Source organism: Salmo salar, chromosome 07 (assembly GCF_965601325.2).
Source record: "Salmo salar chromosome 07, fSalSal1, whole genome shotgun sequence".
Classification (NCBI taxonomy): Eukaryota; Metazoa; Chordata; class Actinopteri; order Salmoniformes; family Salmonidae; genus Salmo; species Salmo salar.
The window spans coordinates 26,053,932-26,072,270 of record NC_138297.1 but is presented as its reverse complement, the minus strand read 5'-3'; the positions used below and the strand labels follow the sequence as shown (position 1 = coordinate 26,072,270).

The 18,339-nt window shown below is 41.8% G+C and overlaps 1 protein-coding gene and 1 pseudogene across 2 annotated transcripts in view; both read right to left on the bottom strand.

Annotated features, from left to right (window-relative positions):
- The window catches only part of LOC106608842 (uncharacterized), a 70,876-nt pseudogene that overhangs the window by 5,681 nt on the left and 46,856 nt on the right, over positions 1-18,339 (bottom strand). The gene's annotated exons all lie outside the window — the stretch shown is intronic.
- LOC123724069 (uncharacterized) lies at positions 1,743-14,178 on the bottom strand. The gene is made up of 2 exons (XM_074112246.2): positions 13,916-14,178; positions 1,743-2,054 (listed from the first exon to the last, which is right to left on the bottom strand). Exons 1-2 carry the CDS (start codon positions 14,058-14,060, stop codon positions 1,918-1,920), a joined length of 282 nt encoding a protein of 93 aa, XP_073968347.1. The 5' UTR covers positions 14,061-14,178; the 3' UTR covers positions 1,743-1,917.

Sequence of the window (18,339 nt, the reverse complement as noted above, 5' to 3'; positions counted from 1 at the left end):
CCTATTCTTAAACCATGTGAAGCGATGGCGTGATTAATGGGGAACCAATTACTTGTCTCCACAATGTCTGTGCGCAAGTCACTCCCTCCTTTTTTATGTTGTGGGGAGGTTTATGGCAGTGTCAGGGACCATTGTATGTCCTCTCTTAGATCTTGCACTTATCCTGGGATAGTGTATGACCTGGAGGCTCACTCACCTCAGTGAGCTTGTCCAGGAGTGGAGTCAAGAGGGGGTTTACTTGAGATGGGAGTATCTAGAGTTGTCAATTGATTTATGCCATTGGATGAGCTAATGGTTCTGTTCTATACCGTACCAGGGAGAGACGGTTCCAGTTTGGAGTAGGAGGACCAGATACTGGTCTATACAATGAACACTGTTGATACAGCAGTTGCTGTCTGCTATGTTTTATAGATATCTTTCATACAGAACTTAACCTTTGTGAAGTGTTCCTAAGATCTGTTGTTCGTCATGTACGTTGAGAGGGGTGGGTCTTGGGTATAAAAGATCTTTGTACTTTTGTGTAATCACTTTTCAATGGCATCACTGAAGGTCAAGTGCTTTTGCAAAAGCATCTTAATAATTAAAGATGTAGTTTTAAGTATAACTGACTTGTGTGTGAAGTTTGTAACTCTCCTCCTTTGGTAATGCAGAAATGAGCCACCACACTCCCTTAAGTGCAACACATTGTGCATGAATTGCTAAGTCCCTATTTACATTTCTCTTGCTCAGTAATTCCATGACATCAGAACTCAACCCCTGACCCGAGCCTGAACTTACTGACCCCTCCAGTACTGGGGGTCAGTACCGACCCCACTGTGGCTGCAGTCCTGGGGGTCACATCTGCTGTCTGTCTCCTGGCTTCCCTGACGGTCACCTACAGGAGGTACTGCTTCTCCAGAGTCAGGGTGCATGCTGCCCCTAAGGCCCCCAGTGTCCTGCAGTTGCACTTGACCAAATGTGATTAGAATGACTGCTGATGGAAACTGAGTCTTATGGCTCTGAACGTTTAAACCATGTATATTTAGTTGTTTGAGTGGTAAATGTTCATAAGATCTATGTTCGTCTAAACTCTAATTGTGTTGGGACAGGTGAAAAGAGAATAAACTAAATATACATTGTTGTTGTTTTTAAGTTGTTTTTAAAGAAGCACTACAACAATTTTGGAACTTTTCCTGTTGAAAAACAATATACCACTTATAAATACAGTAATGTATTGAGCAAAATATTTTTTTTAGACACAAGTGCAAACTTCATGGAGTAGGCCATATATGTAGTTGGTCTGACAGTGTCCTCTGACATCATCGTCCTTTCCCCTTGCTTGAGGAACAATAGAGAACAAAACAGGAAAGCTTTGGCGGCTCCCAAGTGGTGCAGCGGTTTAAGGCACTAGAGGTGTTACTATGGTCCCGGGTTCATATCCCGGACAGTGCCACAACCGGCAGTGGTCGGGAGTCCCATAGGACGGCGCACAATTGATCCAGCGTAATACAGGTTAGGGGAGGGTTTGGCCAGAGGGGCTTTACTTGGCTCATTGCACTCTAGTGACTTCTTGTGGCAGGCCTGCAGTCTGACCTCAAATGCCAGTTGAACGGTGTTTCCTCCAACACATTGGTGCGGCTGGCTTCCGGGTAAAAAAACAACAACAAAAACCAGGAAAGCCCACCCACCTCCTCTTGTGCCATGTCAGAGGTGAGATGTGCCTAAATCATGTGATAAATGAGTTGAAAATGACTGGAATAGGCTTTACTTTATCTTTGAGAGATATGTTTATCAACAGCTGTTCCAGTTTGTGCTTTGACAGTGAGATTATAGTACATCTGTTTACAATACAATGGTGAATACAGTGCATCTGTTAAATAAAAATACATCGTAAATACAGGAAGTAAAGTAGTGGAGATTCTCTCTTCTGCCCATTCTTCATTCCTTCCATCCCCCAGGCACCCTCAACACAATCTGAATGACAGACTGGCTCTGGATCCCATAAGAGGAGAGCAGGCATGGGTCCTCCAGATGCTTATCTGTGAAGATCAACCTCATGGTCTCTGGATCGCCCCCTTCATAAAGAAGTCAGAGGTCAGGGAAGAGATCTCATTAAAATCAGGTACAATATCAAAGTATTTCAAAAGGTGTGCAATAACATTACGATTACTATCACTATAACATACAGTAGATTGTTACTATTATTTTGTGCCGTCATTTGTAGTAGTTCACAGTCAATGCAGTTGTAGTTTACTTTTTTGCTGTACAAACATGACATTCCTTTAATGTCTTACACACTGATAGAACCAGTGGCGGTCGGTGTCGTTTAAGATGAGGGAGGCAGATTTTTTGGGGGATGGGCATGGCCTTATTTATATTACAGCATATTGGATGACTGTCGTTCATATTCCATTCACTCAGTTCAATGTAACAGCAATAGTTTAGGCTAATACATGACACTCAAATTTTCCCTATACCCATCATGAGGTTGCTACAACCTAGCCTATGAATTAAAGTTTACAACGTAGGTAGGTGCACACAGGTCGAGAGAAAAATTTGAGGTGACAGACAGTGACACATTCAATACCGTATTGCACACGCTTGCCTGCATCTAGCTGATCTAGAGTGTAATCATTAGTCCAACAGTTGCAAACGGACAAATTCAGTTATGTATATCCCCATTTTGTTCCATTTAAGAAACGTTTTTCAACAGATTCGGCGGAATAAATACACCCCTGATCAGGGTAAACACAGTTCACTTTCATAGCAGCCACGTTCTATTCCTTCTCGCATCTATGCGCTCTCCTCCTTTCACCTTTTCCCGTCGCTTGTGGACTTCAATGCACAACACATCAGATGTATAGTGCCTTGCAAAAGTATTCACCCCCCTTGGCGTTTTTCCTAATAGTCCAAATTGGTGAAGTGAAATGAAAAAAATATATATTTTCAAAAAATTCAAAAAAATACAAAAACTGAAAAGTGGTGTGTGCATATGTATTCACCCCGTTTGCTATGAAGCCCCTAAATAAGATCTGGTGCAACCAATTACCTTCAGAAGTCACATAATTAGTTAAATAAAGTCCACCTGTGTGCAATCTAAGTGCCACATGATCTCAGTATATATACACCTGTTCTGAAAGGCCCCAGAGTCTGCAACGCCACTAAGTCAAGGGCACCACCAAGCAAGTGGCACCATGAAGACCAAGGAGCTCTCCAAACAGGTCAGGGACAAAGTTGTGGAGAAGTACAGATCAGGGTTGGTTTATAAAAACATATCTTAAACTTTGAACATCCCAGGGAGCACCATTAAATACATTATTAAAAAATGGAAAGAATACGGCACCACAACAAACCTGCCAAGAGAGGGCCGCCCACCAAAACTCATAGACCAGGCAAGGAGGGCATTGATCAGAGAGGCAACAAAGAGACCAAAGATAACCCTGAAGGAGCTGAAAAGCTCCACAGCGGAGATTGGAGTATCTGTCCATAGGACCACTTTAAGCCGTACACTCCACAGAGCTGGGCTTTACGGAAGAGTGGTCAGAAAAAAATATGCAAACATGTTTGGTGATCGCCAAAAGGCAGGTGGGAGACTCCCCAAAGATATGTAAGAAGGTACTCTGGTCAGATGAGACTAAAATTGAGCTTTTTGGCCATCAAGGAAAACGCTACATCTGGCGCAAACCCAACACCTCTCATCACCCCGAGATCACCATGAATAGTTATGCACGCTCAAGTTTTCAGTTTTTTTGTCTTATTTCTTGTTTGTTTCACAATATATATAAAAAATTGCATCTTCAAAGTGGTAGGCATCCTGTGTAAATCAAATGATACAAACCCCCCTCAATTTTCATTTCAGGTTGTAAGGAAACAAAATAGGAAAAATGCCAGGGGGATGAATACTTTCGCAAGCCACTGCATGTCACCAGGCGAAAAAATCTTTCCAAACCAAATCATATCATAACCGCTACACACAGCCTACATCGTTGTCACCATATCAGCTAAAGTAATGTCATAGTCAACATAGATAATAAAACTAATGCGTTAGTAAACCCACTACTATCATGCAGTAACGTCACAGTGTACAGTCAGTAAGCAGTTTAGCACTTATACTGGCGGGCCTGGTGACAATAGATTTGTAAAACCAAAAGTTTACCATGACTTAGAAGAGTTCCAGTGTTGTGATGGATAGTCATAGCCAGCTAGCTAACATAGCATCCCTCTGTTTGAGCAGGGTGTTTGAGTAGGCTAAACTAAGTAGCTGCATTTGCTAAGTATACATTTTTTTTCAAATGAAATCTCTTAACTTTGGAAGAAATTGATTTGTTCAAAACTGTTCAATTATTGTCTCTGAGTCAGTCAACTACTCACTACATTGTATGCAGTGCTAGCTAGCTGTAGCTAGGGCTGTGCAGTATACCAGACACAGACTATTTCTGGTTTCAGACTTCTTTACGTGCTGCTGTGCGTTTTGTTGCTAACCTTACTCTGCTACCTGACAACTTTACGGTTTTTACTTTTAATTACCGTTTATATTTTTAGTTTTTCCCTCACTCAACTTTTTTTTGCGTTTTGTTGCTAACCTTACTTTGCTACCTGACAACTTTGTTTTTTACTTTTTAATTACCATTTATATTTAAAAAAAAATCCCTCACTCAACTTTTTTTTCATTCAACTATTTCACTCCGGATGCTTTATCTGGACGTGGTTCGTCAGGACCTCCACCAGCCGAAGCTAAGTAGTAACATTAACATGATGCCTTCTAATTGCAGTCGCTGTACTCATAATATACAGGAGAACGATCGCCTTACGGCGAGGATAGCTGTGCTGCAAGCCCAGCTTCAGACGCAATCGTTAGGCAAGGGTAATTTCAGTGTAGGAAAGGATGAAACAGCGTCTGTGCCACCAGTAAGTACAGATAGTAGTATAAATCCCCTCGCACGGTCCCCGCAGCCGGACAACTTTCTCATGGCTTCTGGAGGGAAATGCTGAAGGAATGCAACCGGTGTCGCTCATTCAGCCGACAGAAACTTTCAACCGGTTCTCCCCATTAAGCAGCGAGTCGGAGTCAGAGGCCGAGCCTTCTCTGATCTCTACTCCTCCCGTTACGGGATCTGAGACGCCGAAGCCTCCCACCATTAGCTCTGACAAATTGAAAACCCTAGTCATTGGCAACTCCATTACCCGCAGTATTAGACTTAAAACGAATCATCCAGCGATCATACACTGTTTACCAGGGGGCAGGGCTACCGACGTTAAGGCTAATCTGAAGATGGTGCTGGCTAAAGCTAAAACTAACGAGTGTGGAGAGTATAGGGATATTGTTATCCACGTCGGCACCAACGATGTTAGGATGAAACAGACAGAGGTCACCAAGCGCAACATAGCTTCAGTGTGTAAATCAGCTAGAAAGATGTGTTGGCATCGAGTAATTGTCTCTGGCCCCCTCGCAGTTAGGGGGAGTGATGAGCTCTATAGCAGAGTCTCACAACTCAATCGCTGGTTGAAAACTGTTTTCTGCCCCTCCCAAAAGATAGAATTTGTAGATAATTGGCCCTCTTTCTGGGACTCCCCCACAAACAGGACCAAGCCTGTCCTGTTGAGGAGTGACGGACTCCATCCTAGCTGGAGGGGTGCTCTCATCTTATCTACGAACATAGACAGGGCTCTAACTCCCCTAGCTTCACAATGAGATAGGGTGCAGGCCAGGCAGCAGGCTGTTAGCCAGCCTGCCAGCTTAGTGGAGTCTGCCACGAGCACAGTCAGTGTAGTCAGCTCAGCTATCCCCATTGAGACCGTGTCTGTGCCTCGACTTAGGTTGGGCAAAACTAAACATGGCGGTGTTTGTCTTAGCAATCTCACTAGAATAAAGACTTCCTCCATTCCTGCCATTATTGAAAGAGATTGTGATACCTCACATCTCAAAATAGGGCTACTTAATGTTAAATCCCTCACTTCCAAGGCAGTTATAGTCAATGAACAAATCACTGATCATAATCTTGATGTGATTGGCCTGACTGAAACATGGCTTAAGCCTGATGAATTTACTGTGTTAAATGAGGCCTCACCTCCTGAATACACTAGTGACCATCTCCCCCGCGCATCCCGCAAAGGTGGGGGTGTTGCTAACATTTACGATAGCAAATTTCAATTTGCAAAAAAAACCTGACGTTTTTGTCTTTTGAGCTTCTAGTCATGAAACCTATGCAGCCTACTCAATCACTTTTTATAGCTACTGTTTACAGGCCTCCTGGGCCATATACAGCATTCCTCACTGAGTTCCCTGAATTCCTATCGGACCTTGTAGTCATAGCAGATAATATTCAAATTTTTGGTCACTTTAATATTCACATGGAAAAGTCCACAGACCCACTCCAAAAGGCTTTCGGAGCCATCACTGACTCAGTGGGTTTTGTCCAACATGTCTCCAGACCTACTCACTGCCACAGTCATTCTCTTGACCTAGTTTTGTCCCATGGAATAAATGTTGTGGATCTTAATGTTTTTCCTCATAATCCTGGACTGTCGGACCACCATTTTATTACGTTTGCAATCGCAACAAATAATCTGCTCAGACCCCAACCAAGGATCATCAAAAGTCGTGCTATAAATTCTCAGACAACCCAAAGATTTCTTGATGCCCTTCCAGACTCCCTCTGCCTACCCAAGGACGTCAGAGAACAAAAATCTGTTAACCACCTAACCGAGGAACTCAATTTAACCTTGCGCAATACCCTAGACGCAGTCGCACCCCTAAAAACTAAAAACATTTGTCATAAGAAACTAGCTCCCTGGTATACAGAAAATACCTGAGCTCTGAAGCAAGCTTCCAGAAAATTGGAACGGAAATGGCGCCACACCAAACTGGAAGTCTTCCGACTAGCTTGGAAAGACAGTACCGTGCAGTATCAAAGAGCCCTCACTGCTGCTCGATCATCCTATTGTTCCAACTTAATTGAGGAAAATAAGAACAATCCAAAATATTTTTTTGATACTGTCGCAAAGTTAACTAAAAATCAGCATTCCCCAAGAGAGGATGGCTTTCACTTCAGCAGTAATAAATTCTTTGAGGAAAAGATCATGATCATTAGAAAGCAAATTACGGACTCCTCTTTAAATCTGCGTATTCCTCCAATGCTCAGCTGTCCTGAGTCTGCACAACTCTGCCAGGACCTAGGATCAAGGGAGACACTCAAGTGTTTTAGTACTATATCTCTTGACACAATGATGAAAATCTTGGCCATGTTCTGTTATAATCTCCACCAGGCACAGCCAGAAGAGGACTGGCCACCCCTCATAACCTGGTTCCTCTCTAGGTTTCTTCCTAGGTTTTGGCCTTTCTAGGGAGTTTTTCCTAGCCACCGTGCTTCTACACCTGCATTGCTTGCTATTTGGGGTTTTAGGCTGGGTTTCTGTACAGCACTTTGAGATATCAGCTGATGTAAGAAGGGCTATATAAATACATTTGATTTGATTTGATTTATACCTTATTTTACGATATACCGGTGTTGATGCACGGACCGGTTTAGTTTTTTTCTTTACATTCTATAACGGTATTTGAATGTTTGGTTTGTTAAACCTAACACACTGTGTGTAACGTCAATTTTTATCATTTAATTCACTACTTGAGTCATCTCTCTCCGCTCTCTTCCTCCCCATGCCGCTTTCCACATAGACATAGCCATGCCCGTCACTCAAGGAGCGCATTTGTTGTTCCTTCAGTATGAGACTCTTGCGTTCAGTCTCTGCATGATCAATGCAGCATATGCAACAATGTTGATGACAATGATGCTGTTTTCACTTTGCTTCTTAATATAAATCCACTAGTGTTCTATAATTACACAATTAGTTTGTGTTTCTTACATCACAAACAGCTAGTTTGTCTTAGTAAGTTGAGCCTGAATCTTGTTACTCGCTAATGCTAATCGCTAGCTAGCTAATAAATGTACCGCATCAGAGCAAACATAACTAGCTATACAGCCTGATAATACCAGTGAGAATAAATAAATAAATAAATACCAGTGATGGTGTAGACCTACAAAACCAGTGAACATTTTGGACACACCTACTCATTCAAGGGTTTTTCTTTATTTGTACTATTTTCTACATTGTAGAATAATAGTGAAGACATCAAAACTATGTAATAACACATATGGAATCATGTAGTAACCAAAAAAGTGTTAACCAAAATATATTTTAAATGTGAGATTCTTCAAAGTAGCCAACCTTTGCCTTGATGACAGCTTTGCACACTCTTGGCATTCTCTCAACCAGCTTCTTAAAGTAGTCACCTGGAATGTATTTCAATTAACAGGTGTGCCTTGTTAAATGTTAATTTATGGAATTTCTTTCCTTCTTAATGTGTTTGAGCGAATCAGTTGTGTTCTGACAAGGTAGGGGTGGTGTACAGAAGATAGCCCTATTTGGTAAAAGACCAAGTCCATATTATGGCAAGAACAGCTCAAATAAGCAAAGCGAAATGGCAGTCCATCATTACTTTAAGACATGAAGGTCAGTCAATACAGAACATTTTAAGACCTTTGAAAGTTTCTTCAAGTGCTGTCGCAAAAACCATCAAGCGCTATGATAAAACTGGCTCTCATGAGGACCGCCACAGAAAAGGAAGACTCAGAGTTACCTCTGCTGCAGAGGATAAGTTCGAGTTACCAGCCTCAGAAATTGCAGCCCAAATAAATGCTTCACAGAGTTCAAGTAACAGACACATCTCAACATCAACTGTTCAGAGGAGACTGCTTGAATCAGGCCTTCATGGTCAAATTGCTCCAAAGAAACCACTACTAAAGGATACCAATAAGAAGAAGAGACTTGCTTGGGCCAAGAAACATGAGCAATGGACATTAGAAAGGTGGAAATCTGTCCTTTGGTCTGATGAGTCCAAATTTGAGATTTTTGTTTCCAACCACCGTGTATTTGTGAGACGCAGAATAGGTGAACGGATGATCTCCGCATGTGTGGTTCCCACTGTGAAGCATGGAGGAGGTGGTGTGATGGTGTGGGGGTGCTTTGCTGGTGACACTGATTTATTTAGAATTGAAGTCACACTTAACCAGCATGGCTACCACAGCACTCTGCAGTGAAAACACCATCCCATCTGGTTTGCGCTTAGTGGGACTATCATTTGTTTTGCAAAAGGACAATGACCAAACAGACCTTCAGGCTGTGCAAGGGCTATTTGACCAAGAAGGAGAGTGATGGAGTGCTGCATAAGATGACCTGGCCTCCACAATCACCCGACCTTAACCCAATTGAGATGGTTTGAGATGAGTTGGACCGCAGAATGAAGGAAAAGCAGCCAACAAGTGCTCAGCATATGTGGGAACTCCTTCAAGACTTTTGGAAAGCATTCCAGGTGAAGCTGGTTGAGAGAATGCCAAGAGTGTGCAAAGCTGTCATCAAGGCAGAGTGGCTACTTTGAAGAATCTTAAATATATTTAGATTTGTTTAACACTTTTGGTTACTACATGATTCCATATGTTATTTCATAGTTTTGATGTCTTCACTATTATTCTACAATGTAGAAAAAAGTAAAAATAAAGAAAAACTCTTGAATGAGTAGGTGTGTCCAAACTTTTGTCTGGTACTGTACATCTGCATGTTTTTTTGTGCAACAGTATCTTCTAAATCAAAGAGGAATACACAAAGCAAGAATACAGTGGCAAGAAAAAAACATGTGAACCCTTTGGAATTACCTTGATTTCCGCATAAATTGGTCCTAAAATGTAATCTGATCTTCATCTAAGTCACAACAATAGACAAACACAGTGTGCTTAAACTAATAACACACAAACCATTATATGTTTTCATGTCTTTATTGAACACACTGTGTAAACATTCACAATGCAGGGTGGAAAAAGTATGTGAAACCTTGGATTAAATATCTGGTTGACCCTCCTTTGGCAGCAATAACCTCAACCAAATGTTTTCTGTAGTTGCGGATCAGACCTACACAACAGTCAGGAGGAATTTTGGACCATTCCTCTTTACAAAACTGTTTCAGTTCAGCAATATTCATGGGATGTCTGGTGTGAACCTCTCTCTCGAGGTCATGCCACAGCATCTCAATCGGATTAAGGTGAGGACTCTGACTGGGCCACTCCAAAAGGCGTATTTTCTTATGTTGAAGCCATTCTGTTGTTGATTTACTTCTGTGTTCTGGGTCGTTGTCCTCTTGCATCACCCAACTTCTGTTGAGCTTCAATTGGCGGACAATTGGCATTACATTCCCCTGCAAAATGTCTTGATAAATTTGGGAATTCATTTTCCGTCAATGATAGCAAGCTATCCAGGTCCTGAGGCAGCAAAGCAGCCCCAAAACATGATGCTCCCTCCACCATACTTTACAGTTGGGATGAGGTTTTGATGTTGGTGTGCTGTGCCTTTTCTCTCCACACATAGTGTTCTGTGTTCCTTCCAACAAGTAAACTTTAGTTTAATTAATTAGGGCTAGGCCTTTTTTCTCAATTTCCGCCTGAATGACGTGCCCAAAGTAAACTGCCTGTTGCTCAGGCCCTGAAGCCAGGATATGCATATAATTAGTACCTTTGGAAAGAAAACACTTTGAAGTTTGTAGAAATGTTAAAATAATGTAGGAGAATATAACACACTAGATATGGTAGGAGAAAATCCAAAGAAAAACCAACCGGAATGTTATTTTGTTGAGAGGGACCATCCTCTTAGAAAGGCAAGTAAAAGGTCCCTGGATGCAATTCCTATGGCTTACACAGGGTGACAGTAGTCTATGTTCAAGGTTTCAGAATAAAATATATCAGTTTTAGTACAGGGACACAGTCTTGGAAATTCGTGTTTGCGCGAATCAGTTTCCTACTGAACATACTTCTTTCCGTAAGAAATATTATAGTTGATTACATTTTAGGGTATCTGCGGAGTAAATAGAAACGTATTTTGACTTGTTGAAACAAAGTTTAGGGGTAGATTTTCGGATTCCTTTCTCTGCATATTGAACGAGTGGATTTCTGAAATCAATGGCACCAAGTAAACTGACTTTTTGGAATATAAAGAAGGATTTTATCTAACAAAACAACACTACATATTATAGCTGGGACCCTTTGGATGACAAATCAGATGACGATTTTCAAAAAGTAAGTGAATATTTAAACGTTATTTGTGAATGTATGAAACCTGTGCCGGTGGGAAAATATTTTGATGTGGGGCGCTGTCCTCAAACAATCCCATGGCATGTTTTCGCTGTAATAGCTACTGTAAATCAGACAATGCAGTTAGATTAACAAGAATTTAAGCTTTCAGCCGATATAAGACACTTATATGTACCTAAATGTTTAATATCCATAATTTTTATGATTATTTATTTGAATTGCGTGCCCTCCAGCTTTACCGGAAGCGGGATGCCTATCCCTAAGAATGAATCTGTCCACAGAATATTTTGCCAGAAGCGCTGTGGAACATCCAGGTGCTTTTGCGAACTTCAGACGTGCAGCAATGTTTTTTTTTGGACAGCAGTGTTTTCTTCCATGGTGTCCTCCCATGAACACCATTCTAGTTTAGTGTTTTACGTATCATAGACTCGTCAACAGAGATGTTAGCATGTTCCAGAGATTTCTGTACGTCGTTAGCTGACACTCAAGGATTCTTCTTAACCTCATTGAGCATTCTGCACTGTGCTCCTGCAGTCATCTTTGCAGGACGGCCACTCCTAGGGAGAGTAGCAACAGTGCTTAACTTTCTCCATTTATAGACAATTTGTCTTACAGTGGACTGATGAACATGAAGGCTTTTAGAGATACTTTTGTAACCCTTTCCAGCTTTATGCAAGTCAACAATTCTTAATCTTAGGTCTTCTGTGATCTCTTTTGTTCGAGGCATGGTTCACATTAGGCAATGCTTCTTGTGAGTAGCAAACTCAAATTTTGTGAGTGTTTTTCATAGGGCAAGGCAGCTCTAACCAAAATCTCCAATCTTGTCTCATTGATTGGACTCCAGGTTAGCTGGTTTCTGACCAATTAGCTTTTGGAGAAGTCATTAGCCTAGGGGTTCACGTACTTTTTCCAACCTACACTGTGAATGTTTAAATTATGTATCAATATAGACTACAAAAATACAATAATTTGTGTGTTATTAGTTGAACCACACTATGTTTGTCTATTGTTGTGACTTAGATGAAGATCAGATCAAATTTGATGACTAATTTATGCAGAAATCCAGGTAATTCCAAAGGGTTCACATACTTTTTCTTGACAATGTATGTCAGCTACATGAAGTAGCTAAGAGAAAACATTCAATGTAGACAAAAATTATAGGGTCCCCTATGCAGTGGTGTAAAGTTATTTTACTCCACTACATTCCTAAAGAAAATAATGCACTCTACTCCATACATTTTCCCTGACACCCAAAAGTACTCGTTACATTTTGAATGCTTAGCAGGACAGGAAAAAAATGTGTCCAATTCACACACTTAAAGAGAAAATCCCTGGTCATCCCTAATGCATCTGATCTGGCGGACTCACTAAACACAAATGCTTTGTTTGTAAATTACGTCTGAGTTTTGGAGTGTGCCCATGGCTATACGTAAATGAAATAAAACAAGAAAATCCTGCCGTCTGGTTGGCTTAATATACGGAATTAGAAATGATTCCTTATATTAACTTTTGTTACTTAACTATATTTTAGCAATTACATTTACATTTGATACTTAAGTATATTTAAAACCAAATACTTTTACTCAAGTAGTATTTTACTAGGTGACTTCCAATTTTACTTGAGTAACTTTCTATTAAAGGTATCTTTACTTTTACTCAAGTATGACAATTGGGCACTTTTTCCACCACTGCCCATATGAAACACTTGTCAACACTTTGGTTCTGACCCTGTCACAATAACTCCTTCCTGGCATTTTTATTTGTTGTCATGTCAAACACTGTATTCAAAGTGCCCACTATTATATTCTAACTATATCATTTGAATAATCATTCTATTTCCATGATTCCAACATTTTACCCAAGTGTTTTGCTCTAAAACACAAGTCAAATCTTAATTGCAACATTTGGTTAAAAGTAAGGCCTAGATTGTTTGCCCATATGGAAATGATCTCAAATGAGTGCAGGAAATGAAGAAATTCCTGAAAATTATTTTTGGTTGAAGTTGAATTGAACAGTATAAAACAATCAGAATGGAGAAATACCCATTAAAATCCCTTAAAATGGTGATGCACTACTCAAAGCACATTTAGAATTTGTATTATTCAAAAACATTAAATATTGTAAAACACGTAAAAAATATGAAAAATACTGTGATGTGATATTTTGGACATATTGCCCAGACCAATTCAAATCACTTAGAATGTATGTGTTGCCACCATAGGGTCACACACTACTCATGAAGCAAATGTTGACATTTTTGTTATTCAATTACATAAAATACCATAAAATACAGTCATATTGTCAAATTCTTAAAAAATACCATGATATTATATTTTGGCCATATTGCCCAGCCCTAGCTGTAGCTTATACTTTCAGTACTAGATTAATTATCTGACCCTTTGATTGGGTGGACATAATGTCAGTTAATGCTGCAAGAGCTCCGATAGGTTGGAGGATGTCCTCCAGAAGTTGTCGTATTTACTGTTAAAGTCTATGAAAGGGGGTGAGAACCATGAGCCTCCTAGGTTTTGTATTGAAGTCAATGTACCCAGAGGAGGACGGAAGCTAGCTGTCCTCCGGCTACACCATGGTGCTGCCCTACAGAGTGCTGTTGCAGCTACTGTAGACATACAGTGCACAACAGTGTTTTAATGAATGATTTGGTGACCTGAGTATATTTAGTATAGTTTTATCTAAAAAGGATAACTTTTATGAAATTTACTGAGGATGGTCCTCCCCTTCCTCCATTGGATTGAACAGTGTATACAGTAAGTTTATACGTAAAAGTTATGACTTCTTACCTAGGTTGCCTGGTAGTTTCTCAGCTATTTTCTTTTTCAGTTGCAGTACTGTCGTACTGTTCATTTGTTCTTCTGTATTGGCCACGTCGATGACCATTTTCTCCCCCCTGAAGCCATTCACTGTGACCTGGTAGATCTTCCCCATGGTGCGGAATGTAAGTGTGAGCTGCTGCTGAAGTGTATCTGTCTAAATGAATGCCAGTGGGTGTCACTGGTTTTCAATGTTCGTCAGAGAAGGAGGAGACAAATGCTTTCACCTCTTTTTTTTCTCTCAGGTGCTCAAATGATTTCCAGTAAGATGTGTTTTTCTATCTTGGACTTCCTTATCACGTGTCATGAACGATAAATGATTTAGACCTAACCTTGAAGCAGATAGATTGCAAAGTCATGGTATGTCAGTGGAGTAATTCATACACAGTGTATAAAACATTTCATGACAAACTGACCAGGTGAACGCTATGATCCCTTATTGATGTCACCTGTTAAATCCACTTCAATCAGTGTAGATGAAGGGGAGGAGATAGGTTAAAGAAGGATTTAAGACAATTGAGACATGGATTCAGTATGTGTGCCATTCAGAGGGTGCATGGGCAAGACAAAAGATTTAAGTGCCATTGAACAGGGTATGGTAGAAGGTGCCAGCTACACTGGTTTGAGTGTGTCAAGAACTACAACGCTGCAGTTATTTTTTTCTATAATTTCCTTTAACAATACAAACAACTACATCACACCTGCCCAGACCCACATACTCACACCCCCACAATAAAAAACAACACATTTTAGAATAAGGCTGTAAAGTAACAACAACTTGAAAAAGTCAAGCGATCTGAATACTTTCCGAATGCACTGTATGTTCCAACATTCCCTCCATCTTGTGCCAATATTAGTCATTTTTTTGTCTCGGTTCCAATAGTTTGCTCATCCCCAGAATCTTTTCATGTGTCTATTTTCAAAGGATAAAGCTAACAACATCAAAAATGTCATAGTTAAGAACACTATAACATGGAAGAACATGAAAATGATTCTACAAGAACCAATATCACTCCTTAAAAACACAACCCTATGGAACAATCCTTGGATAGCTTTTCAGAATTCACCAATGAAATGGTCCACATGGAAAACTAAAGGCATAGAAATCGTGAATGATTTGGTAATAGCAAATACATCTATTTCCATGACAGCATTTAAAAGCAATTCTGAATTGGCCAATGTAGAGATTTACAAATAAATGCAACTTAAGTTTTAAAATCAAGAAATCAGAAACGGATGTTCATATGATAGGGAAGATGTAAAAAAACCTTGCAGAGAGGATATCTAATTGACAAAAAATGGAAACTATTGGAACCAAGACTTTAAAAAAAAAAAACTGCTGGGTTTTTCACGCTGAACAGTTTCCCATGTGTGTCAAGAATGGTCCACCACCCAAAGGACATCCAGCCAACGGCAGGTTGGTGGTCAAAAAACGGTTCAATGATTAAAGAGGACTAACTGTAGCCCGTCTGTTGCTCTACACAATGTGTCAGCTGCCTTTGTCAAATCAAAATGTATTTTTCAAGCCCTTTTTACATCAGCAGATGTCACAAAGTGCTTATAGAGAAACCCAGGCTAAAACCCCAAACAGCAAGCCATGCAGATGTAGAAACACGGTGGCTAGGAAAAGTTAACTAGAAAGGCAGGATTGGAGCATATTGTAGCCATATGGTTATAGGAAACTATGAGGGAAAGGTATTGTCATTACAATGCTTTATGGAAGATTAATCTGCCAAAAGCATTATCTTCAGATGGATTTTGTTTTTCAAAAGCATTGAAAATGAAATAACACTGGTGAGCATAGTCATGTTTTCTGTATGCGAAGTTCCTAACCAGAATGAGTATGTACTTTTCAGTAGCCCAAGTAGTTACATTTCAAGAATTTAGAAGTAGTCCTTCAAGAATTGACAACTGTAACGGTTGTCGTCGGGGATAGAGGACCAAAACGCAGCAGGAATGTGGATGCTCATCTTGTATTTATTTTTAAAATAAAGAGAACACCAAAATAACAAAAACGAAGAACTCACGAACAACAAAACAGTCTTGTCAGGCTCACACATGCAAAACAAGAAACAATCTCCCACACAACTACACCAAACAATTACCCATATATAGGACTCTCAATCAGAGGCAACGAGAAAGCACCTGCCTCCAATTGAGAGCCCAACCCCCCATAAACCTACACATAGAAATACCACAAACCAGAAAGAACAGAGATACAAAACATAGACCAAAAACCAGGAAATAATAAATCAAACACCCTACTACAAAAATCACCACCCCGAACCACATAAACAAAATACCCTCTGCCACGTCCTGACCAAACTACAATAACAAATAACACTTATACTGGTCAGGACGTGACAGTACCCCCCCCCTAAAGGTGCAGACCCCGGATGCACCTAAAAAATTTTTTTTTTTTAAAAATACCCCTAAACTAAAGGGAGGGTGGCTGCCGTCACCGACGGCACTTGTGCTACTCCCCCCCCCCCCCCAACCCACCTATACAGGAGGTGGTTCTGGCTCCGGCCTACTGTCTACCAGAATGCAGACAGACTTGATCAGTTTCGGGCCGTAGGCAGACTCCCCTCGTTCCGGATCGTAGGCAGACCTCTTCTGTTCCACACTGTAGGCAGACTCATTTGATACACAGTTACTCATATTTAGTTCCGGATCGTCAACAGACTTACTCAGTTCCGGGTTGCTGATAGACTCCCTTGGTTCCGGGTCATAGGCAGACCCCCTCAGTTCCGGGTCGCAGGCAGACCCCCTCGGTTCCGGGTCGCAGGCAGACCCCCTCGGTTCCGGGTCGTAGGCAGACTCCCTCGGTTCCGGGTCGCAGGCAGACTCCCTCGGTTCCGGACTGCACACTGTTGCCGGATACTCTGGACTGCACACTGTTGCCGGATACTCTGGACTGCACACTGTTGCCGGATACTCTGGACTGCACACTGTTGCCGGATACTCTGGACTGCACACTGTTGCCGGACACTCTGGACTGCACACTGTTGCCGGATACTCTGGATTGCACACTATTGCCGAACTCTCGAGGCTGGGCTGACGCACTGGAAGCCTGATGCGTGGTACTGGATGTGCCAGTCTGGGGACACGCACCTCAGGGCTAATGCGGGGAGCGGGAACAGGCCGAGTCGGACTGGGTTGACGCACTGGAAGCCTGATGCGTGGTACTGGATGTGCCAGTCTGGGGACACGCACCTCAGGGCTAATGCGGGGAGCGGGAACAGGCCGAGTCGGACTGGGTTGACGCACTGGAAGCCTGATGCGTGGTACTGGATGTGCCAGTCTGGGGACACGCACCTCAGGGCTAGTGCGGGGAGCGAGAACAGGCCGAGTCGGACTGGGTTGACGCACTGGAAGCCTGATGCGTGGTGCTGGTACTGGAGGTATCAGCCTGGGAACACGCACCTCAGGGCTAGTGCGGGGAGCGGGAACAGGACGAGTCGGACTGGGCTGACGCACTGGAAGCCTGATGCGTGGTGCTGGTACTGGACGTGCCAGACTAGGGGTTCACACTTCAGGGCTAGTGCGGGGAGCGGGAACAGGACGAGTTGGACTGGGCTGACAAACTGGAGGCCTGGTGCGTGGTGCTATCTTCACCAGACAGCTAGCACGCACCTCAGGACTAGTATAATTCGCTAACTCAGGTGATATCATTAGGACACGCTCTGTAGGGCGAATGTCGTGCCTAATACACCAACACAGTAGCTCTCTCATCCTTTTCTCCTCCAATTTTCCCATCAACTCCTTTATAGTCTGTTTCTCTCACCTCCAATTTTACCCCGACTAGCTCTGGTTCCATCCTCGGCTCCGCCGATCTGTCCGTGTGCCCCCCCCAAAAAATGTATTGGGGCCAGTTTCCTCGCCAGTCGTGTACCCCGGTAGCGTTCCCGGTCCTCACCAGACTTCCTCCATGGGCCCTCTCCGGCCAGAATCTGCTCCCACGTCCATTTCTCCCGCCAGTCCATATCGAATTCCCCTTGCTCCTTACTCCGCTGCTTGGTCCATTTGTGGTGGGAGATTCTGTAACGGTTGTCGTCGGGGATAGAGGACCAAAACGCAGCAGGAATGTGGATGCTCATCTTGTATTTATTTTTAAAATAAAGAGAACACCAAAATAACAAAAACGAAGAACTCACAAACAACAAAAGTCTTGTCATGCTCACACATGCAAAACAAGAACAATCTCCCTCACCACTACACCAAACAATTACCCATATATAGGACTCTCAATCAGAGTCCAACCCCCCATAAACCTACACATAGAAATACCACAAACCAGAAAGAACATAGAGATACATAGACCAAAAACCCGGAAATAATAAATCAAACACCCTACTACAAAAATCACCACCCCGAACCACATAAACAAAATA

Excerpts from the sequence above, each read along its gene's own strand:
- LOC123724069 (XM_074112246.2), bottom strand. The coding sequence starts at position 14,060 with ATGGGGAAGATCTACCAGGTCACAGTGAATGGCTTCAGGGGGGAGAAA. Across the intron at positions 2,055-13,915 it reads GAAACTACCAGGCAACCTAG|GGGGCGATCCAGAGACCATG; the intron begins GTAAGAAGTCAT and ends TTCTTTATGAAG.